The sequence below is a fragment of the Curcuma longa genome, chromosome 10, assembly GCF_044706935.1.
Source record: "Curcuma longa cultivar G26 ecotype Majalengka, Jawa Barat chromosome 10, ITB_CL_G26_1.1, whole genome shotgun sequence".
Lineage (NCBI taxonomy): Eukaryota > Viridiplantae > Streptophyta > Magnoliopsida > Zingiberales > Zingiberaceae > Curcuma > Curcuma longa.
Genome location: NC_133870.1, coordinates 7,113,632 through 7,136,992, shown reverse-complemented (window position 1 = coordinate 7,136,992; position 23,361 = coordinate 7,113,632). Strand labels below are relative to the sequence as shown.

Sequence of the window (23,361 nt, the reverse complement as noted above, 5' to 3'; positions counted from 1 at the left end):
ATTTATGTTGAAACAATGGGTAGATAGATGATTAATGAGATAAACTACAGTTTGGACTGTATCATCCCAAAATTTGAGAGGTACATATGCATGATTAAGAAGAGTCAAAACAGTTTCGATTATATGATGATGTTTCCTCTCTACGGAACCATTTTGTTCCGGAGTGTGAGGACATGAGATTTGATGAAGGATGCAGAAGATCCTAGATGATGATGAAGTACTTGATATTTGCCACCCCAATTAAAGTGGAGAGAGAGTATTCTATGACCAAAATACCGTTCGACATGTCTTTGAAATCAATAAAAGATATCAAAAAGATCATATTTATGTTTTATGAGAAAAACCCATGTAATTTTACTAAAGTCATCAATAAAAACCACATAATAAAGAAAACCTTGATTTGATAAAATAGGAGCATGACCCCAAACATCAAAATGAATTATTTCTAAAAGAAAATTAGACATATGAGAAGAAAGGACAAAAGGTAATTTGTGGCTCTTTGCTTTCAAGCATGCTTCACAAGAATGGGATGAAGATGCCAAAGAAGTTGGTAAATCAAACCGATTAATGATACTTTGAACTAGACGTCAATATGGATGACCAAGTTGTGCATGCCAGGTAGACTTATTTGTACGTTCTCCAATGAGGACTTTGGCGAATGTAGGTTGAAGGTAATAAAGACCATCTCTAATTTCACCTCTGAGCAGGGTGGTTGCAGTTGTCGGATCCTTCACAAGATAATGATGAGGATGGAATTCAAAAAATACATTATTGTCAAGAGAAAATCGACGAACAAAAAGTAAATTTTTAGTGATGGAGGGAACATGAAGAGTATTGCGCATGTGAAAGAGTCAACCAGATGAATGAAAGAATGTGTTGCCAAGATTAGCAATTTGCAAACCTGAGTCATTGCCTACTTGTACCGTGTTAGGACCATAATAGGAGAAAGCTTCTGCAAGAGTGTCATAATTCGATGTGACATGATGAGTCGCTCCAGAATCTGGATGTCATCCGAAGATTGAAGAATTTGTTGCAGGTACATAAAGATTGCTTGTAATAGAGAATGCTCCTGCATGACACGATGAAGTTGAGGATGCTGCTTAACTTGGATTTGAGGATGAAAGGTCTCTTGGAAAATTTGAATCAAATCTCCTATAACATTGATGAGCAAAGGAGACAAATTTGACAATGTCTTCGACCTCGTCCTTGACCTTGTCCTCGTCTTGTATTTCTTCCACCTTGATTTCGTTGATTTTGTTGATGATGGTTAGCACCATCAATATTGTGAGTCGTGTGGACTGAAAGAGTGAGAGAATCTGGCATCCTCTGAGATTGTAGTTTTAGAAGTATTTCATGAGAGAATAACATGTTATGAAAGGTATTGAGGGACACTTGATCGATGTGAGTAGTCACACTAGGAATAAAACTATCATATTGAGGTCCCAAACCTGCAAGAACATGGATTAGTAAGTCTGCATCCTTGTATGTCCAATCGTAGCTAGATTGTTGGTGATGATCTTGATTGATTACATATATTCATTAATAGATTTGTTTCCTCGTTGCACTGATTGTAATTGCATGCGAAGCTAAAGAACACGTGCTTGAGAACGTGAAGCAAAGGGTCGAGCAAGAGTTTTTCATATTTGGCAAAAGCTATCAAGCCCTATAATTATAGGAAGTATAGACTCACTGAGCATCGAAATCAACCATGTCGTAATTAGTTGATCATTCTTAATCCAGATAAGAAAATTTGGATCATCTTCTTTTGGTTTAGGAGAGGTGTCGTCAACGACTCCAAGTAGATCATGAATACACAATAGCGAGAGGAACTGCATCTTCCAAAGCAAATAATATCATTGTTAAGTTTGACTGGTAGATAAGATATGACGTTCATGGGTAATGAAAAGAGATGTGTTGCTAGGCTTGTTTCTGTGGTGGATGACGGGGATGGAAATTCCGACATTGAATATAAATAAAGATATAGGGAAGAATTTATTTAAAGATTCTTGTTGTGGCTTGAGCATCGGCAGCAAAAGTAGTCTACCAATAACGATGCGCTATGAAATAATTATCGACAAAAATGATAAGGAAGTCTCCCCTCTTGCTTGAAAGAAATAATGCAATGTGAGGTGTTGGACGTGAATCTCTAAGTGCAAACAACAAAGATTATTGGTGGTTTTGACATCATGTAAGAATAAATAAGAGAGAAATAATAGAGAAAGACAAATAGTATAATATATAATATATTTACACACTCAGTCAATTGATCAAATAATAAAAAAATATTTTATGAAATAATTTTCTTTTATTACTCAGTCAATTGATCAATAAAAAAAATATTTTATTACTCAGTCTTATGGAATCATGTTCGTTTATTACTCAGTCGTATGAGATAAATTTCAGTGTTCACTCTTTCAACTACGTCCCATCGCCACTGTATGCTTGAAAATAATACCATTGTCCCCGGGGTAATGGTGCAACGGTAAGACATTCGGATTGTAATTCAGGGATCCACGGTTCGATACCTAGCTACTGCCGCCGTATGCGCAAATGAGGAACACAATCAAAGGATGCAAATGAGGAACACAATCAAAGGATGCTGGGCATCGGCCGCCGTATGCGCTTCTCGATTTATCCTGGTGGTCGATAGAAAACTTCCGTGGGATCGGACCGACCACCCCAGAGATGTGGCTAATGGAATTATCTTTTTTTTTTAATACAATAAATACAGAACACTCTTGTTTAAGAGGCCAGATCATAGAGCAGAATAACTTGTTTCTACTGCCATGGCATCCTCCACCCTCACCTTCACCGTCCGCCGGCGAGAGGCCGTTCTGGTGACTCCTGCAAAGGCCACCCCTCGCGAGTTCAAGCGCCTCTCTGACGTGGACGACCAGGACGGGCTGCGCTTCCACGCTCCGGTCATCCAATTCTACCGCGACCACCCTGCCATGGCAGGGAAAGACCCCTGCAAGGTGATCCGGGAAGCCTTGGCCAGGGCTCTCGTCTTCTACTACCCCTTCGCCGGCCGGCTCAGGGAGACGGAGGGAAGGAAGTTGGTGGTGGAGTGCACCGGGGAGGGAGTGCTGTTCATCGAGGCCGAAGCTGACGTCCGTCTCGATCAGTTCGGCGACGCCCTGCAGCCGCCGTTCCCCGGTTTGGAGGAGCTCCTCTGGAACGTCCCTGGATCGGATGGCATCCTCCATTGCCCGTTGCTGTTGATTCAGGTGACGCGGCTGCTGTGTGGCGGCTTCGTCTTCGCGCTCCGCTTCAACCACACCATGTGCGACGCTCTCGGCTTCGTCCAGTTCATGAACGCCATGGCGGAGCTGGCTCGAGGGGCGGCCGCCCCTTCCTTGGCTCCGGTCTGGTCGCGTGAGGTATTGGAGGCGCGGCACCCTCCCCAAGTCACCTGCGTCCACCGCGAGTTCGAACACGTCCCCGGTACCATCATCCCATTCGACAACATGTTACACCGCTCCTTCTTCTTCGGCAAGGCCGAGGTGGCTGCCCTCCGTCGCCGCGTGCCAGCGCACCTCCGGAACAGCTCCACCTTCGAGATCCTCACCGCCTTCCTCTGGAAGTGCCGCACCGTCGCCATCGGAGCCAACGCCGACGAGGAGGTCCGGATCATCTGCGTCGTGAACGCCCGCGGCATATCCGGCCTGGGCCTCCCGGCGGGGTACTACGGGAACGCCTTAGCCTTCCCGGTGGCGGTGTCCACGGCCGGGAAGCTGTCCAGCAACCCCATCGGGTACGCGCTGGACCTGGTAAAGAAGGCCAAGTCGTCGGTGAGCGACGAGTACATGAGGTCGCTGGCGGACTTGATGGCGCTGCGCCGGCGGCCGCACTTCACAGTGGTGCGGTCGTACCTGGTCGCCGACGTGACGCGGTTGGGGTTGGGGAACGTGGATTTCGGGTGGGGGAAGGCGGCGTACGGAGGCCCGGCGAAGGGCGGCGCCGGAACCATTCCCGGATTGGGGAGCTTCTACATACCTTCGAGGAACAGCAAGGGCGAGGAGGGGATCGTCGTCCCAGTGTGTCTAATGGCCCCTGCCATGGACAAGTTCACACAAGAAATGCACAACCTGATGGAGGAGGAGGACGACGACGATGGCGCAAAGAAGCAACAGCCACAGGGCGCCACAATTGTCTCTGCACTTTGATCTCCATATAAAAAAAATAAATGATATTAATGTGTAAGTCCATATCAAATAAATAAATGATATTAATGTGTAATCGTCGAGTAACGAATAAGGATAAAGTTTAGCATGTTCTTCTAGAACTGCATAAGAAAAATGAAAACTTAAAATTATTCTTAAATTGCATAGTCAAAATTTGATGAATGAAGAATTGCTTCGAAAACTTACCGAAAGTTAATATGGTTGACTAACTTTAATGATTATTCCATTTCAGCTTGGTAAATTGGATCATATGAGTTGTAGCAATTCTAATTTCAATCTATAACCTAACAAATCATCAGAGCCATCATCCTCACATTCTTAAATTTGTATATTACGTCCAGGACATAATTGAGTTGGTTACGATGAAGCAGAATTGCATAAATAAACAAGGGTTTGAATCTTAGTGAAACTGAGACAATGCCCTCCTCTGTTGTGACCAACTACAGCTGAATTGGTTACGACGGAACAGAGTTGTAGAAGTATGCAAGGGTTTGAATCTTAGCAAAGCCGAGACAATGTCCTTCTTCGTCTTAGCCAACTGTAGATTTTCGATTTATCTCCTCACAGATGATTGTGAGGCCGCTAGAGTGACGGATTCCACCTTTTATAGAAATTAAATTTGTACATTACATTTTGCATCCAATGCTTAATTAGTAATTAACATGAAATTGATCGATTATATTGAGCTCCATGTATTGGACCGCAAGAGCCTATTTAATTGTTCTTGAGACACAGTTGAGTTGATTACAATGGAACAGATTTGTTGAAGTGAACAAGGATCGAATTTCAACAAAATCAAGATAATACCCTCTCTCGTGGTAGTCAACTGTAACTTCTAGTAAAATTGGATTGACAAAAACACGCCTCTAGTAAATTGTTTTTACAAAAAAAAGCATCCCAATTTTTGTTTTTTAAAATGACACTCCTCTGTTTCAATGAATTCTTAAGTTACAACATAAGTAATATAATTAACCTCTGTTCTTGAATTTAGCACTAAACACTACAGTTTATGTACTCTTTTATCGTCTCAACAATCTCTTCTGGGAGGGTTTCCATGTTCCTTCTTCCTCACCAGACTTCTTCCATGCATCATGAGGTGGGGAAGAAACGATGGAGGTTGAATGGAAGAGTGTAGAACTCCTCATTCCGGCTATCACCTTTGAATTTCCGAAACCGGTCCCACCACCCCATGCCCCGATCGGCGGCGGCACCATGGACGTCGAGGGTGTTGTCGAGGAAGACTGCAACAATCAATGCCACAGTGGGCGGAGAGGAGAAAATTGTGTTGATGTAGTCATTGAACTGCAAGAACAAAATGGAGTTCACTTGATAGCATCATAGAAATTAAGCATTCCAATGCAGTATAATTATCATGAATCCAATGTTTGTTTCGACAGATTGAATCATCTGAAAGCTATTTCTGCTAAATCTAACTCCTCACCCATTCTGCATTGGTGTGAGCAGGGCCATGTTGAGCACTGGTAGTGTAGCGGAAGAAGTACTGAGGAACCGAAAGGCCTAGGAAGATCGATACGCCTACGATGAAGAGGTTCCGCATCGAATTCATGTTGGTGAATTGCAACATGGACAGACCAACAGCAGCTGGGAACAGAAAATGGAAACTACTATTATGCTCGAACATGGTTTTTAAACACTAGCTAGCTCAAAGAGAGTACCAACGATCCCAAAGAGAATGCAGTAAACAGCAGCAAAAATGGTGAAAGGAATGGAGGCAAACAATGCTCCGAATTTCCCTATATGCGAAAGCAAAGGAAGTTGCTTTAGTATTTCCTTGTGTTATAATGCTCGAAATCGATTTGATCATATGAACTCGATCTTACCCATGACGGAGAAGAATATCATGAAACCGGCTGAGATTTGAATGACCCTGCGACTCCCAACTCTCGTCGATCCAAGAAGCCCCACATTCTCACTTTCATGTAGGCAATGCACAAATTCAGCAAAATTAGGAGACTTGAAGGTGCACAAGTTAGAAAGAGCAATTGAATTTGGTAAACTTACACCGAAACGGATGAACCGGTTAGAGTGCCAAACAATCCGTCAAGAAGTATTCCTATTCCCTGTTAGATTTGGAAGTTTAACAGGTAAGTTAAGCAATGTTGATTCAAATGCTCAAGTCGAATGATCGTTAATGGTAAAAAGTTTACCTGCCACCCAATGCCTCGACTTAGAACATAAGCCGGAGGTGGTGTTGCACTAGCAAGCCGTGCTGCGGCTTTGTAAGCTCCTGTCGACTGCTTGAAACAACAAACTATCAGCTTCAGCTTGATGAGACTAAACCACAGTGTTGGAATTAGCATCATGACTACTACTTGCCTCGACCATCGATACCAGAACAGCAGCCATCATCCCAAAAGCATGGCCGGCATTGAAGGTTGGGGCACCCCATTGCAACGGATAAGGAACCTTTATCCTGAAAGAATTTATGTGAGATGCTAGACGCTACAGAGGAAGACTGAAACAATATAAGTTGGACAAGTACCAGGGAGCAGAGGAGATCAAGTTGGCACGATCTGTGCGACAATTGAGTTGGGTGAGCTCAGGTCTGTGTTTGTAGGCACCGCCGACCGTAAGCAAATGTGCGTAAACCCACACGATCGTGATTGTTATTAGAAGAGAGAATCTCTCTAATACGGGAAGCCGCCGAACATATACATGCTTCAGATACTGACCAAATTGGCATGTTTGGAATAGAAAGAAAAATCAGAACATGTTTAGATTCAATTCATGCCTTCTACACTCGAATGACTAGGTGATGCATTCTTACTTGAGAAGCTGCAACGAAAAGAATGAGTGTTGGAACACCAATCTCCACGCATCGCCCGACCTAAAAGAAGATAAGATTCAATATGAAACTTAATGTTGAAGAAGTGTTTCACATTACTGACAGTTCTGAAGGATTCCAATATGGCCAAAGATGAACATGATGCTTTTATCAAGAACCACCATCTGCTTCTTAAATAAGTTTTATTAGAAAAAAAGAGAATATAAATAGTTTAAAGATCGAGCATATGGTTGAACAAACAGTACATTGTGTATCAATGAATAGAAAAGCAATTAGTACCCATGCAACTGAAATTGTGTTTACAGCATCATTGTATGCAAAATCTATGAACTCATGAGCCACTTCATCTCCACAAGTATTTGCAACATAACAGAGAAAAGCAAGGCAAGGCAGAAGAAGAATACCACAGGGAACCCTCTGTCGAATAAACCGAATCCTACCAGCGAAACCACTGGAACCATTCCTAGAGGGCTGAAAAATCTGAACCAGAAATGACATCATTTTAATGTTAGGTCTCACCATTAAAAGAGTTGTTATCCTTAAATTTCCATCTTAAACTAAATTTGAGAGCAGAACAATTTGATTGATCCAAATAAACACGCAACAAGAACAGGTTATCTAACAATTCACTGTACCTGGAACAGATACCCCACAATTGGCTGTAACCTAGAATAATTTGAATACAAGATGAGACGATTGAAGCTCCTTGTATAGCTTTCATCGTTTGCTGGAACCTCTGTGTGCATCCAAGCGAAAATCAGTCGAATTCAAGAAGAACAGTTGAACAAGTGAAGAACAAATGGAATGAATCTCGTTGCAATTTGATGGTTACTTACTTCATGGTCATCAGTTATTCGATTCAGGGAAGAGTCATGAATTATGGATATGGCTGGAATAACAAAAGCATAAGAACCACTGATAACAGTCGGAAGGCGAGTCCCGAATAGGGTTTGGATCAACGTGTTTATTCCTGATACAAATAGCAATGTCTGAACCACCCTAACCTTGTCCCCCTGCAGCCATAGACTCCATGATCAACACTTCCATTTAGTTGCTTAGTTAACTTGTTTCTTATCTTCCCCTCCTTAAAACTTTGATTTTTATGAATGAAAAACGAGATAAAGGGATGTAATGGAAGGGATTTTGGTAAAGCATGCGATTCTTACATCACTTCCGCCCATCAATGGCACGAGTAGGGTTGGAATCATCACCGCGGTGCCCAGCGAGAGTACGTAATGCTGAAACCCTAAAGCAATCGCCTCGCCTGCAATAATCTCAAGTTTCAGGTCACGAGTCAGAAATCTCAAGTAGATGTCGAGCGGGCGCACCCCAAGAGGGATTGGAGTCGATGCAGTACTCGAACCCTTGGAGTTGATCCATGGGCGGGTGGGCTATCATCTCCTCCAGCTTCAGTTCCGCCATGTCTGTCCACGGACTCCCCAAAACACTGTCTTCCGCAGTTGTTTCGCCAAGATGGGATTTTTCCGACTGCAAAGCGGATGAGGAATCCGGCGCCAAAGAAAAAAAAGTGATCTTGCGAGGAACGGACGCGAATTATTGGTGGGAAAAAGAGGAAAAAAGGAGGCCCAGTACTGAGGCTCAGACAAGAACACTCCGCTAGCCACTCAATGGCCTCATCCTGTTCTGCTTTTTATTCTCTCCCTCCCTCCTCCTGTCCTTTATAAGTAACAACTGCAGCTGCAAGCGCACGCAGCGGTTTCCAAACTCGCAAAATCATAAATAATTTCCAAGAAATTCCTAGCAAAAGACGAGACTGTACACTGACAGTTCATCAGAGCAAGCGTTGATTGCGCAGGGTCAACTGTTTGAGTTCATTAAATGGAATCGTTGTCGCTGTTGAGTCAGCGTCGACGCAAATAGGCACTGGGGAATCTGCCAAACTCTGCGTGTTCTTCGTTTCATTATTGGATTATGATAAAGATTCCCAGGCAGCAATTTATGTGAAAAGGAAATAATGGTTATTGGGAAGAAACATCAAAGAGCACCCATCTCGATTTTTCTTTGTTTCTTTATCGAGCAGTGTGTGGAAACCAAAGGATGGATACAACTTTCAAAAGGTGGTGAGCACAATCCAACGTAAGCAAAGTAGATTCCAATCTCCTTTTTCGAATTATTTGCTTTATATATTTTTTTTCTTTTTTACTTTTGGCATATAAGTAAATCGAGAAATTGTAATTGATCATAATAGAGAAAAGTATTGTTTGGCTAATCTGCTCCGTCGTCACCAACTCAATTATGCATCGGAGGTAAATTAAGGATCATTCAATTCAATAGGTACAATTTACTAGAATTGGGGTGTTTTTTTGTAAAAACATATATATTTTAAATTTAGAGGCGCGTTTTTGTCAATCCAATTTCTGAGGGGCGTTCTTTGGAAAATTTAATAGGTACAAAACCCATTTAATTAAATGGGCTGTTACGGCCCAATAATCCGTTTAAAAAGCGATGTGAATTGACGGTGTCTGCGTAGGGCGTTCTTATGGAGGGCGGCGGAGACGGCGACGGCGACGGCGACGGCGACGGAGGATGTGATCGAGGCGGGAGATCTAGATGGGGTGATGGCGTCTCGGAGGTCGCCGGGAACCGGTGGCCGATCAGGAAGGATGCCGTTTGCGCGCCTGTCTATGCCGGAGGCGGAGAGAAACGACTACCCGAGTCCGGAAAGATCACCTTTCCCTCTTCCCTCAAAGCGGTAACTTTCTTTGTCGATGGATTTTGGATTTCGCCCCCTTGAACCCTAATCTCCTGATGGAGAAGGATCTCTTGCGAGAGACTCATGAAAGTTTGAATTTTCGCCTAACAAGACTGCAATTTTGATTACTTTTAAGCGGTAGCTAATGTAGTTTGTCGAGTGGTTTTCACCTTTCTCCTCTGCTGTATGCCCTAGCTTTTTCCTGTTACATCTCTTAGTTCCGAAGCACGCTTAGGTTATATGATATCTGAACATGTCTGAAATACATTTGCAGATCTGAATTCTTGGGTACAAATTTCACCGTTTTCGAGGACTAACCACCATCTCTAATGCAGTTAACTGCTAAGGAATCAAGAGGCAGAGTGATTCGGCGTTTTGCTAGCAAGCGAATCAGCCCTCATGTCCTTTCTAGTAACTTTGAGATCGGACAGATCGCCTTTAAGTTCAACCTTCTCAGGTCAGGAGGGCCGAGAAGCACGAACTGCACTCTTCAGCGTCTTTAGAAGAAGATTCGCTAAAGAAATCTCCTCGGCGGCATGAGCATCTGCAGCGCTGATGCTTGAACTTTCATGGTCGTGCCACAGTGGCCTCAGGGAGCTTGAGACAATGAGTCAGTGCTGTTGCAGTTCAGGCAGGTCGACAACATTCATGGTTTCTTCTGAATCTGATTGATGATCTCTTCTGGAGCAAATAACTTTGACTATTCAGGTCTGTTCATCGTGATGATCCAGAGATAAACTTGGAATGAAGGCTATGAACGAAGGGTGGAAGAGCTATATGAACAACAACATCATAGAAGAAACAACAACAAGAACAACAAAAGGAACAAGATCTGATCTTTTCAACAGAAACGAAAATTTTCAACAATGGTTCATCAAAAATATCTTTGAATGAATGGAAAAGGAAGATTTTCTAAATGTGGCAGCCGCAGCAGAGGTAGAAGAGGCAGAGAGCGCCGACGAGGACGACGCCTTCGACGCAGTAGAGGACGTGAAAGAGGAGGTCATCGAGGAGGGACGAGCGGAAAAGAGCCGGCCGCTTCCACCGCCACGAGGCGGCGAGACCCAGGAGCTTCCACGGCCGTCTGTGTCCACCGCCGCCGCCGCCTAGCTTCCGGAACCAACCTCCTGTCACCATGGATCGATCCTTCTTCCTCTCCTCAATCTGAACTCTTCTTCCTCTCTTTGGATCCCCATAAATAAGAAGGAACCAAACTGGAAAAAAAAAATTAAAAATTAAATGAAGAGGACTAGTGGAGAAGAAGGCATCGTGCAGGACGTCAACACGCCGTTGACTGGATTCGAATTGGTTTGAATGAACTGGCCGAGGAAGAATTCTAAGTAAATAAATGCTATGCTGGCACACTACAAATCTCTGTTGGATTTGGCCAATCTAAGTTGGTATGAATTAGATTATTTTAATTTATTTTTGTTCAGGAAGAAATCTTGGGGAAAATTTTCATTTACAGGAAATCAATTCCCCTGTAGAAAACGACTGTTATTACTAAATAAATGCTAGAGTTTACCTGAATTCATACCTGCAAATTAACCAAAAAAGGGTGGTTTTAAGGGAGCAAAATGAAATTCCCCTTTTTACCTGAATCAAAAGTGTACTTTCCAGCTACCACAAAGGAATACTTCTGGTTGTCACCCATTATTGCCCTCTTCATTCGCATTCCTATATTCTGCAAATCACTCAAGAGACAACACATCACACCTCCAAACAAAAGCATGAGATGCAAAGAGAATGCTCCGAGACATAGCTGAATTGGTTACAACGGAACAAAGTTGCAGAAGAAGATAAAGATTCGAATCTCGGCGAAGTTGAAATAATACCCTTTTCTGTCATAGTCAACCTCTATTTATTTTCGTACAGATGGTTGTGGGGCTGAGCGTGTAGGACCATGATAGATTTTATCTTTGGTAGAAGATGAGATGCAAAGAGAACCCATTACCCTTCTCTTTAGATTAAAAAAAAATGCTCTTAATTATTACCAGCAATTCATTGCTTGCGTCTGCAGGGCTCGAGATAACTTTGAGTTAATTAAATGGGTGATACATCTGTAAGAAGACATCCTGTTCTTCAGCTGTTTCCATTGTCTCAGGTCCACAAAACATTGCTCAGTTGAAATAGTTAAATCAATTATAGTAGTGGAGTAGTGGAGGGAGCGCTTGCTTTGATTGATTACAAGTGTTCTGTACTTTTGATTTAATATATTTTTAATATGAAATTCTAATTATATGCCAACAATTCTTCCATCAACTAAAGGATTAATAGGAGCCTTCTATTATTATCTTTATAGTCCTAGTATCTTCTACATCTTTTGTTTTTTTATTAATGAGGGTCCCATTTAATTATTGAAATTATAATTAAAATTTCATATTGAAAATATATAAAATATATCATTAATTTATAGAATAAAAAATATTTTCATTGTTATTAAATGTTTATAAAAAGTTAAAAAATAAAATCATAAGTACCTAACAATATCATACCTGAAAAGTGTACGTAGATTAATATTCTAAGATTATTTTTTTATAAGAAGAAATAAATTTACAATACATGGTGATGAAAAGTATTTTACCTGAAAAGTTCATCATTGATTCATGCGGTAAACGATATAATGGAGCACAAGTATATATACATATATAGTAAGATTTGGCGATGGCGATGGCTTATCATTATTCATACAGTACGTGATGTAACGGAGCTCACAGTGAAGAGACAATGAAGGCGCCCTGTGGCTGTTGCTCCTTTGCGTCCTGGTCGTCGTCCTCCTCCTCCTCCATCAGGTTGTGCATTTCTTGTGTGAACTTGTCCATGGCAGGGGGCAGTAGACACACTGGGACGACGATCCCCTCCTCGCCCTTGCTGTTCCTCGAAGGTATGTAGAAGCTCACCACTCCGGGAATGGCTCCGACGCCGCCCTTCGCCGGGCCTCCGTACGCCGCCTTCCCCCACCCGAAATCCACGTCCCTGAAGCCAGCCCGAGTCACGTCGGAGACCATGTACGACCTCACCACTGTGAAGTGCGGCCGCCCGCGCAGCGCCATCAGGTCCGCCAGCGACCTCATGTACTCGTCGCTCACCGCCGATTTGGCCTTCTTTACCAGGTCCAGCGCGTACTCGATGGGGTTGCTGGACAGCTTCCCGGCCGTGGACACCGCCACCGGGAAGGCGAAGGCGTTCCCGTAGTACCCCGCCGGGAGGCCCAGGCCGGATTTGCCGCGGGCGCTCACGATGCAGATGATCCGGACCTCCTCGTCGGCGTTGGCTCCGATGGCGATGGTGCGGCACTTCCAGAGGAAGGCGGTGAGGATCTCGAAGGTGGAGCTGTTCCGGAGGTGCGCAGGCAAGCGGCGCCGGAGGGCGGCCACCTGGGCCTTGCTGAAGAAGAAGGAGCGGTGTACCATGTCGTCGAATGGGACGATGGTGCCGGGGACGTGTTCGAACTCGCGGTGGACGCAGGTGACTTGGGGAGGGTGTCGCGCCTCCAATACCTCACGCGACCAGACCGGAGCTATGGAAGGGGCGGCCGCCCCTCGAGCCAGCTCCGCCATGGCGTTCATGAACTGGACGAGGCCGACAGCGTCGCACATGGCGTGGTTGAAGCGGAGCGCGAAGACGAAGCCGCCGCACAGCAACCGTGTCACCTGAATCAACAGCAACGGGCAATGGAGGACGCCATCCGATCCAGGGACGTTCCAGAGGAGCTCCTCCAAACCGGGGAACGGCGGCTGCAGGGCGTCGCCGAACTGATCGAGACGGACGTCAGCGTCGGCCTCGATGAACAGCACGCCCTCCCCGGTGCACTCCACCACCAGCTTCCTTCCCTCCGTCTCCCGGAGCCGGCCGGCGAAGGGATAGTAGAAGACGAGAGCCTTGGCCAAGGCTTCCCGGATCATCTTGCAGGGGTCTTGCCCTGCCATGGCAGGGTGGTCGCGGTAGAATTGGATGATCGGGACCTGGAAGCGCAGTCCGTCCTGGTCGTCCACGTCGGAGAGGCGCTTGAACTCGCTAGGGGTGGCCTCTGCAGGAGTCACCAGAACGGCCTCTCGCCGGCGGACGGTGAAGGTGAGGGAGGAGGATGCCATGGCAGTAGAAACAAGTTATTCTGCTCTATGATCTGGCCTCTGAAACAAGAGTGCTCTGTATTTATAGTATTATCAAGCAAACAGTGCCGATGGTACGTAGTTGAGTTACTGAGAAGACACATAACCTGTAGAATCGTAGGGGAAAGTTCATATGAGTTACTGAGAAGGCAATAAATGTATTTCTGAAAAGAGAAAAAGAATAATAAACAAGTTCAGTAAACTTTAATGCTCAGTAAAAGCATTTAGCTTTCAGATGCTTTAACTGAAGTCTTTTTTTCTTCTCACTATTATATATATATGGCAGTTATTGTGCTGCAGTTTCATGTTCTTAAGAATTCTTGACTTCTCAGGGTCTTTCTTTTCTAAGTTGTGTTCTTCAGTCAAAGGCCGAAGGCACGTGGGATCCGAGACCGCATGGGCCCTCTGCATCTTCGAATTGGCTTCGACATTCGCCGCCGAGAGCGCGAGAACAGGACACTTGTCTTCGAGTCATCGGGCATTGCGCCACGGAATAGCCACCCCGGATCGCGTGCGGGCGGCGGCGGTGTCTTGGATTTCCTGCTCGAGAGCTCGCACGTGCCGAGCGACACGCTGCTGAGTCGGACTGCGCAGCACACCACGCGTCGCCGAGGTAGCGGCTGAGTTGAACGGGCCATGCCGCATCCTGGCCGTCCACCGCTGGTCCCCGGATCGTATCGCCGACGTTTCCTTTAGCGGAGGAGAGACGACCGTCTCCAGCCCCGCTTCCTCTTTTCACTCGCCTCTCTCTCTCTCTCTCTCTCGCTCTCTCCGATTCCGGCTTCCTCGAGGTGTAGAGAGAGTCAGGGCGGGCGACGAGCTGGGAAATTTGGTGAGTGTTATTTGCTCCCTTGCTCTTCTAATCTTTCTTTCTCGGTCCCCTCTTCCGGTGGCTCTAATTCATCCGCGTTGTGGTTGTTTCTGCTGCTGCCAGATCCACTTTTTCTACCGTTTAAGTTTCTTTATGGGTTTCTCTAGCGATTTGTTCTTCTGTAACATATCTGGCGGAATTTGACTCTGACTTGTGTAATGGTTATCCCGGGCACTGTGTTATTGCAAGTGCGACCGCGCCAAACTCTCTTGATGTATTCAGTCTTGTTGTAGAGAAACTAGCTTGATTTTCTGTTGCTAAATTTTATGCCTTTCTTATGTGAGTCTTCTGTGGATGTTCTTTCCCCCACTCTGTTGACCGGTTTTGGTGTCCAAATTGGGTTTTGGTTCTGCTTCTTGATATTAACTCTATTTTTTTTAGGGTTTACCCTAACTCTTAGATTTGTTTCTTTATTTTGTATTTCAATTTGTTATATTTCTTGGTTTGCTTAGTCGATGATTAATTTCGTTAAACAGTGTGGTAGTGAAACCTTGTTATTTGATTTAACTTGTTGTAAGTTGTATTTAATCTCTTGTTGTGGAAGCTAAGAACTAAACCGGATAATTCCAAATTTGTGAGCATGCTCCCTTGAGTTACTACACTGATTGGAACACCAATATCAGCACTGTTTGTGTGTTTTTGAGATGCTTTTATCTTGTTAGCATGAGTTTTACAATGCATACTTACATATAATGGCAACTTGGAAAGTACTAAATAACTCTTTTGTGTTTCGAGATATACGCAAGATCTTTTTTTGTTTGAAAAATACATAGCTTTCCTTTTAGTTAGCTACATACAGATGTCATTGGTTTTATATTGGTTAGTCTTCTTAACTAACACATTGTAGCCATGAGTCCAGGTAAATATCCAGACCAAAGGGAAAGGTTTATTGAGAGGAGAGCAGCATGACACAAGGCGATCATTGCATCTTTCTTCTTGTCTAAAGAAGGATAACTTCCTCCTGGCATTGATTTTTGTTGTATGTACAATTAGAATAACTGGAGCTCCTTCCTTTCGCATTTTAGTTGTTTGCTTATTTATGCTGCCATGCCATTGTTTGGGGTTAAATGATTTATTTGACAGTAAGCTAATCTTGATTTATTGGAAAAATAGTCCTAGAACTTCATTATGTATGATTGTTCTGATTTAGTGGTTGGCTGAGATAATCTCTACTATTTTCCATGTAAGTTCATGTAAGAGGATAAGACTGTTAAGTGTTATATAAATTTACGGACTGTGTTCACCTTTTTTATTTCTATGTTTCAACAAAGTTAAATGAATTTTTTATTTCCTCATGCTATCAATTGATAAACTGTGGTGGTATTTTTGAAAAGGATGAATAGATGGTTAGTTCAACTATATTAAGAAGGATCAGTTTGTCACAGGAAAAAAATTGCCAAAAAAAAAAAAAAAAAGGAAATGCAAATAGACAGGAGCTCTCTATTCAATTTGCTGCAGTATAAACCAAGAACAGAGATCTCTATTCAAAGTTTTCTGCAGAATATGGCAAAGATGGACTAGCAATCGCAGGTAGTCAATTCAATGAGGAGGTTTAACTCTACACATCCAGCAGTAGGTCTGATGCCAGAGATGTAGGAAATCAGTAAGCTGAGGAAGTTTTTCTTGAAAAATGATCTCATTTCTTGCTTTCCAAATATGAATATCCTGTGGGCCGGGGTACAAAAGTACTAGAAATCCATCAGATTTTTCCAGAAAATGATTCTAACCAGTCACTCCAGACATTAGCAGAGATTGGAAATTTCTGTGCGAGCAAAAGCAGGCTAACAACTGTGGCCACCCGCTCTTGCCAGTGTTGCAATAGAAAAACGGATGTGTTGAGGTCTCTTCATGTGTGGCTGCAGCAAAGATGCAATGCACACAGTTTGGGTCCATAATCCATGTACCCTTACTTTGCAAATGACACCTGTTGTTTAGCTTTTTCTGAAGCACAAAGAAGTGAGAATGTGGACATTGCATATGAATGCCAATGATATTGAAGAGAAAACTGATGGAAAAATTATGTCCATCAGAGTAGGCTGAAAGAAAATAGAGAACCATTCCGTGCCATTTCCAACGCACCGGTATGGAAAAGGCTCATCAGGAATCTGGGGTGCGGCCACAAATCCTAAAGCCTAGTGAACTCCACCATCAGATGTCTATAAGAAAGTCTTATAGGAAACTAGTAAATACACTAGTTAGGAAACAGGCTACAGGAGGTTTGTTCATTATGCATGCAACCAACCATGCCAAAAGGAAACTTGGCTGGAATTCACCACAGTTTCCATGATGCTTAAGAAACAAAATGTGTACTCTGAAAATACAAGTGATGTACCATCAAACTCCATGGTATCTGGATTCCAGTGGCCTCCTTTGGATAATGCTATCAATGTATTTGCACACATGTTCCTTCCTCTCCCAAATCGGTATCCCTGTTCCACTTGTTATGTCCTGAGCTCTTGCATCTTGGAGACCAGTAAACTATTTATGAGATGCACATTCACCAAATATCAAATTCTTAGAATCTTCTCTGTATCTTTATCTGTGCCATCCTTTGAAGTTTGAACAACACCTAACTGATACACTTATGTATATCAGAGAACTTTTGTTTGACATTATCTTGGTCTGGGATGGTTCACTTGGCACTAGCAAAATTAGCATATATTTAACTGAAATCATGCTGCATTGTCCACAGATAGTTGTTTTATTGAATCTGATTGAAGATTCATAGATGAAAGTGTTCACTTATTTTAGATTATGTGTAAAATTTCCTGATTGCCTAGCTATGTTGTTTGTTTCTTATCTTGGATTATCTCGTGTATAAAAACCATGAAATATAAATAAGATCAGACGGGTACATCTCCTTCCATTGCACAATGTAACTTATCAATGTTCTATCCTGATTTAATAGTTGGTTAGTCCTATTCACATATTAACGTCATGTTATTTTGCATATTGGTTATCATTTTCCCTAATAAATCATGCCTTTCTGCTCGTAGTTTATGTTCATCAAGTTGAACTTCGGAAGACACTGTAGCTCAAATGCCAGCATTGAGCATGAAGAGAAAATCAAATGAAGGATGCCTAAGATTGTGCAGTGTTCGCGCTCATCAAAGATTAACCAGGAGATCAGAAAAATTTTCTTCTCAGATCAATACAGAGGTGGAAATTTCTGATCGATGTTATCAAAATGATGCTGGTGAGTTCTGTTACAATTGGCTTGGGAAGTCTTTTCTTCTTCCTTTTGTGTCTTCCCACTTTTCTTTTTCTTCCTTTGGAGTCTCCCTGCTCGTACTTTAATTTGATTTCTTTAATACTACAGGACAGCATTCAAAAGAAATTATTACCAGCGCTGATGAGTCAGGGTCTCTGTCAAGGGCAACAGAATCGGATGGAGCATCCACTCTATTTCTGAACTGGTCCTCATTATCACATGATGCTATGTCCATTGAAACATTGGTATCTATTTTCTCTTCTGAAACTATAATGTGTATTGAACCCAACCCTTGCAATAATCATCTTCACTTCTTTTTTTCTCCAACTCAAGCAATGCTTTGCTCTATCTGAGTTTTTATCTAACCTTTGTCATGGGGATTGCCACCTACATAGCTTTTTTCACTAGCATATCTACTGTTGGATAACTTCTCTTTAACTTTTTTTAATTAAAAAAGGAAATCATACACAACCATAAGGGTGTTAGGTTCTTAGTTTATACTCTTGATGAAAATATGCACGTCTGTTACCTTCTTTGGCTTCTCAAAAATTTGTACGCAAGTCAGAATAAAAGAATGAAAAGAAAATTGTAGATCATTAGGGAACAAGCAGGCTTCTCATAATTTGTCAACAAATGAAAACAAAAGAATCTACAATCAATAAGTTCTCATTTTCTAGTACTTATTTTGTTCAGATAAAAGTTCAATAACTATAAGGATTCAGAAAAAGGAAAAATAAATAAAAGAGAGTCAAAAGGCTACAAACTAGGTGCAGATGACACATTTTCCCATTTGTTTTTATGAAGAACCAAATCGATGAAAATGACTTGTTCCTACATCCTTGTAGAGATTATAATTTCCTGTCAACTTCTACAATTATTCATAAAGCACATGGCTACTTAGAATTAAGCCATCTAGATGTTTTTCAGTTCATGTGCTGGTTAAGATACTGCTATTGTTGCTTGTATCTATGCTACTTTGAATTAGATTATTGTTATTTTGTCTTGTGACTATTTACATACACATGCAGGGGTCGCTAACAACGTTCTTGACGTCTGAAGAGGAAACAATTTTTTCACCCAATTTCGAGGATGGTGATTCTCAGTTGGCTAATCATGGTAATGGAGGTTATAAGCTCTTCTTCCTTTTTGGCTACTCCAAATGACTCTGGTTTTAGGGATATTCAATTTCTTTGAGTTAGAGGACTAAATTTTTTTTTTATCAATTGCAGTTAAAGATGAAACTTCTGAATTGCCTAATTTGGTTGCTGATGAAGGGGATAATGGAAACACTGACCTGACTGATTATCAAGCTTGCAGTTTGTTGGATATCTGCTTCTCAGATAGTGTTCCTTCTTTACCATTTGATAGTTGTATGGAATTTCCTGATGTTTCTTTCCGTCAATGTGAACTCAGTAAGTCTGACATACTTATTGATGTGGCGGAGAAGTATGTGCTGCTGCCATTCCCTGAGAAGATAATGGAAACAAGTGGCATTCACAGTAATGAATCAATCCAAGAAATCATGTTGAACTCAGATGATGCATGCTTTTACTTAGCAACTCATCAAGAATTTGACATGAATTGCCAATCTGGTGATTTAGGAGAAACTGAATGCCTCAATCCCCAATTAGATTTCAGATCCTTGCATGATATTCAAGCAATGCCATCTAGTTGTCCTTTACTCCCCGAGAATGAAACACAGGAAAGGAAACCCATAACTCTTGTACTCGATTTAGATGGTTGGTACCAAAATTTTTGCATCCTTTTCTCAGAGATTGTTACTATTCTCTGAAATATTATCAGATCATGTGCCTGATACTCTATTTGTCTTCATAATGTCTAAAACTAATCTTTTATTCGCAGAAACTCTGGTACATTCTTCACTAGAGCACTGCGATGATGTAGATTTCACCTTTTCAGTTTTCTTTAACATGAAGAAGCATACTGTATATGTAAGGAGACGGCCTTTCCTGCAGATGTTCCTCGAGAGAGTGGCACAAATGTTTGAAATTGTTATTTTTACAGCTAGCCTAAGCATCTATGCTGCACAATTACTCGACATACTGGATCCAGAGCAGAAAATAATTTCTAGGCGCATCTATCGCGAATCTTGTGTATTCTCAGATGGTTGCTATACAAAAGACCTAACTATCTTGGGGGTTGACCTAGCCAAAGTTGTCATCATAGACAATACTCCACAGGTAGATTTTCTTCTCTCTGTATCATAAAGATCCAAAATATTGCCTACAGACAACCTTTTTGAGTCTGACAGCTGTTTTGCTTTAAAAATTCAGGTTTTCCACTTGCAAGTTAATAATGGCATTCCGATTAAAAGTTGGTTTGACGATCCATCTGACCTTGCTTTGGTTCAATTGCTTCCTTTTCTCGAGTCCCTGGTTGATGCTGAGGATGTTCGTCCAATCATCGCAAAGAAGTTTGGTAACAAACTGTAGCCTGCTTTTTTCTTGGGGATGCCATTATCTCCTTGAATTCATCATATCAGTTTACTAGCTTTCCTTCTCGATATCTGTCGTCGTATCTATAGATTGCCAATTTATCCTGATCGCTTTCTTTTCTTTTTAGATTTGATCCTATTCTCAGGCTCAATTACAAACAAAATTGTATCTAATTCATTCCCTTGAGCTGTATATTATATTCAGACGCGGTTGTAGACTTAGAATTTTGTGAAAAGAAATAAAAGTGTTTGTTTATACCACTCACTTGTTCTTGCAATCATTACTTGCACTGCCGAACTTGTTTAATGCATCATGAATGCCAATAACCAATATCTAATGATTGCTAACTAGATTCCCCTGCCTCTGCCTCAGACACAATTAGATTTAGGATAAATAGTTGTTTTCTGAAACTACTTCTTATCAGTGCTATTGCATCCCTTTGCTTTGTTTCGACAGCAGTGGCTTTAAACTGCAACAACAAACAAACAGAAACCTAAATCCAGCTAGTTGCTAGCTACCAATTCAGAGTGAGAATCCAAAAAGAGAGGAAGAAAGAAAGAAAGAAGCTGAGAGCATCCAAACACCAGCTTTCACAACATGATATAGTCTCATGCAACAGCAAAGCACCACCATAAAGTAGAGGTTCCATCACCTGTCCTCTCTTTCCTCATCATAACAGCCATCACTAGTGTTCCCACACACACAAGACTGTAACAATGAATTCTCCAACATTTCCTTCCAGTCTTCTCCACTTCTCAAGTTTCCTCTTATTCTCCTCAGCCTCGCCAAGGAACCTCTGATTCCTTCCTGCCATACAGTTACTGCAAAGCCCTCCGTAAATAAATCCCTTTTTCCAGCAGCTTAATTGCCGATTGCATGAGCCAAGATAATTAACAGGGTGATGGACGCGAGGCACTTCCAGTGTTTGATCTTCCTGCTGGGATTCCTCTGCTGCTCCGGTTAGTATTTTAGTTCAAGCTCCTCATTTTGTCAGTTCTTAACCAACAGCAAGCTCTGCAATCCATGGCGGCAGCGCTTGAAGAACACGTGTCGCTGCAGTCCGCAAACGCCACGCCTGTAATGGACGTCATCACGCCGATCGCCACAGTCCCCGTGGTCAACCCCACCACCCCTGTTTACAATCCCTTTCCGACGACGACTCCGTACTCGACTCCGGCGACGGCGACTCCGGCCTCCTCGTCGTCGGGGCAAAGCTGGTGCGTGGCGAGCCAAACTGCATCCCAGACCGCGTTGCAGGTCGCCCTGGATTACGCCTGCGGATATGGCGGCGCAGATTGCTCGGCCATTCAAAAAGGTGGCAGCTGCTTCGACCCTGATACCATTCGCGACCACGCTTCCTATGCCTTCAACGATTACTACCAGAGGAAACCCATCCCGACGAGCTGCGATTTCGCAGGAACTGCCATCGTCACCAGCGTCGATCCCAGTAAGTCGCCAAATACTCGCAACAAACAAGTTCTTCATCTCGCCGATTCTTACCTTTCTCCATCTGACAGGTACTTCGACATGCCATTATCAATCAACAAGGTAAGTTCGAGTCCACTGCTTCGTATGCAACGACAGTTAGAAAAAAAGCAGTTGACTTTGGCGCTGTTTGCATTTGCAGCACAAGCTCCTCTGTTCTCAACACAAGATATCCTTATGGGTCAGACGTTTATGGATCATCTGTTCCTCCCACTACAAGTAGCTCCATCTCGATCTCAAACTGCAGATCGTTACTCCACATCTCCCTGATCTGTATCACACTGTCACTCAACAGATGATTCCTAAGCAAAGAAGGCAAGAAATCGGGAAGCAAGTTCTTGCAATGGCATCGACCATGCAGAGGAAGTTTCCTAGGTTATAATTTACTTTTTTTTATTATTATGTTAAAATAAATACAGCATCCTTTTGTCATTTTTTTCTCCCTCTTCTTTAAATGAGCAGTATTGTGAATCTTCTTCACTTCAGTAACCAGGAAGCTGTACAGAGTTACAGACTGGTAAAGTTGTCAGGAAGGAAAGAATATAATCTAGATTGCAAAAGATATCAAAGGTAAAGAAAGTTAAAATGCATCACGTGAGGCTGTAGCTCCTAAAAGAGCTTTTGTGAGAGACAATCTACTGACTAGGAAAAAAAAAAAGGAGACAGTCAACTTTTCTAGGCTGCAGTGTTGCAGATGTGGTAAAAGGAGTTGATTGAGAAAAAAAAAAAGAGTCGCAGTGCAGTAGCTTCAACACAAACATTAGGAATGATCAACTGATTTACAATGAGGTGATTTTGATTTGCAAAGTTGATGTAGAGCATAGTTTGTCAAATCGCTATTCGGATCGTGGAATTGTATGATCTTAGGATTTGGAAGCACCAAATTGCTCATGAATCGTGCAAAATCATTTTTTGTGGTGAAATCGTAGGTCGGAGTAGGATTGGATTATAATTGGACTAGAATCGGAGAAATCATAATTTTTTATCCTATGATACATCAAATCGGAGCTTCTTTAGATATTTATATTTATTATAGAGTGTAATCCGTAATGGTCGACTCTCAAATTTAAAAATTATTGTTTAAAGTATTTTGAAAAATTTTAATCTTTTTATTTAGGTTATTTTCGTCTGTATCTTTAAGATTTAAAGACTATTTAAATATTTATTTAGTTGATATTAAAATATTATTTTTAAACTCTATGGTGATTTTCTGTGTCTTTTTTTTAAATTTTTTTATTAGAATTGCCAACATTTAAATTCCTAACTTATAAAATTCTATATCTTATTTATACAAATTTAAATTAACTATCTATAGAATAATCATTATTCTGTCCGACATTAATTACTAATTAATTTAAATTTATACAAATAATAATATCATATGTGATATCAAATATCAACGGTTGTATATATATATAGACAGTTGTAATAATATAATATACACGGCCCGAGTCAGAAGGGCTACTAATATATTCATCAAACAGATTAAACTAATATTTCAGAAGTAAAGCAAAGTGAACAAG

The 23,361-nt window shown here is 42.0% G+C and overlaps 5 protein-coding genes and 1 long non-coding RNA gene across 7 annotated transcripts; 4 read left to right on the top strand and 2 right to left on the bottom strand.

The window, feature by feature from the left end:
* Window positions 1-2,780: 2,780 nt before the first annotated feature.
* Window positions 2,781-4,166, top strand: LOC141836591 (benzyl alcohol O-benzoyltransferase-like). The gene has a single exon (XM_074724094.1). The coding sequence runs from the start codon at window positions 2,787-2,789 to the stop codon at window positions 4,164-4,166; it is 1,380 nt and encodes a 459-aa protein (XP_074580195.1). The 5' UTR covers window positions 2,781-2,786.
* An 835-nt stretch (window positions 4,167-5,001) lies between these two features.
* On the bottom strand, window positions 5,002-8,716 carry LOC141835745 (nucleobase-ascorbate transporter 2-like). Its single transcript, XM_074723117.1, has 14 exons — window positions 8,319-8,716; window positions 8,157-8,254; window positions 7,827-8,003; window positions 7,626-7,726; window positions 7,395-7,470; window positions 6,973-7,032; window positions 6,688-6,872; window positions 6,522-6,618; window positions 6,353-6,439; window positions 6,207-6,265; window positions 6,026-6,117; window positions 5,861-5,938; window positions 5,626-5,786; window positions 5,002-5,486 (listed from the first exon to the last, which is right to left on the bottom strand). Exons 1-14 carry the CDS (start codon window positions 8,410-8,412, stop codon window positions 5,274-5,276), a joined length of 1,578 nt encoding a protein of 525 aa, XP_074579218.1. The 5' UTR covers window positions 8,413-8,716; the 3' UTR covers window positions 5,002-5,273.
* Window positions 8,717-9,441: 725 nt separating this feature from the next.
* Window positions 9,442-11,233, top strand: LOC141836170 (uncharacterized). The gene is made up of 3 exons (XR_012602439.1): window positions 9,442-9,703; window positions 10,039-10,338; window positions 10,412-11,233. It is a non-coding gene; the product is annotated as an uncharacterized LOC141836170 (long non-coding RNA).
* Window positions 11,234-12,414: 1,181 nt separating this feature from the next.
* On the bottom strand, window positions 12,415-13,803 carry LOC141836169 (benzyl alcohol O-benzoyltransferase-like). Its single transcript, XM_074723592.1, has one exon. The coding sequence runs from the start codon at window positions 13,795-13,797 to the stop codon at window positions 12,415-12,417; it is 1,383 nt and encodes a 460-aa protein (XP_074579693.1). The 5' UTR covers window positions 13,798-13,803.
* Window positions 13,804-14,551: 748 nt separating this feature from the next.
* Window positions 14,552-20,613, top strand: LOC141836106 (uncharacterized). Of its 2 annotated transcripts, none has more exons than XM_074723515.1 (8): window positions 14,552-14,647; window positions 15,546-15,665; window positions 17,683-17,882; window positions 18,006-18,142; window positions 18,926-19,013; window positions 19,127-19,636; window positions 19,761-20,098; window positions 20,192-20,613. In XM_074723515.1, exons 3-8 carry the CDS (start codon window positions 17,726-17,728, stop codon window positions 20,348-20,350), a joined length of 1,389 nt encoding a protein of 462 aa, XP_074579616.1. In that variant the 5' UTR covers window positions 14,552-14,647; window positions 15,546-15,665; window positions 17,683-17,725; the 3' UTR covers window positions 20,351-20,613. The 2 variants fall into 2 exon arrangements, with proteins under 2 accessions (XP_074579616.1, XP_074579617.1); XM_074723516.1 differs by having other exon boundaries at window positions 15,534-15,665.
* Window positions 20,614-20,677: 64 nt separating this feature from the next.
* LOC141836107 (uncharacterized) lies at window positions 20,678-22,293 on the top strand. The gene is made up of 4 exons (XM_074723518.1): window positions 20,678-21,312; window positions 21,387-21,800; window positions 21,871-21,901; window positions 21,981-22,293. The coding sequence occupies exons 1-4, from the start codon at window positions 21,255-21,257 to the stop codon at window positions 22,135-22,137; spliced, it is 660 nt and encodes a 219-aa protein (XP_074579619.1). The 5' UTR covers window positions 20,678-21,254; the 3' UTR covers window positions 22,138-22,293.
* Window positions 22,294-23,361: the final 1,068 nt, after the last annotated feature.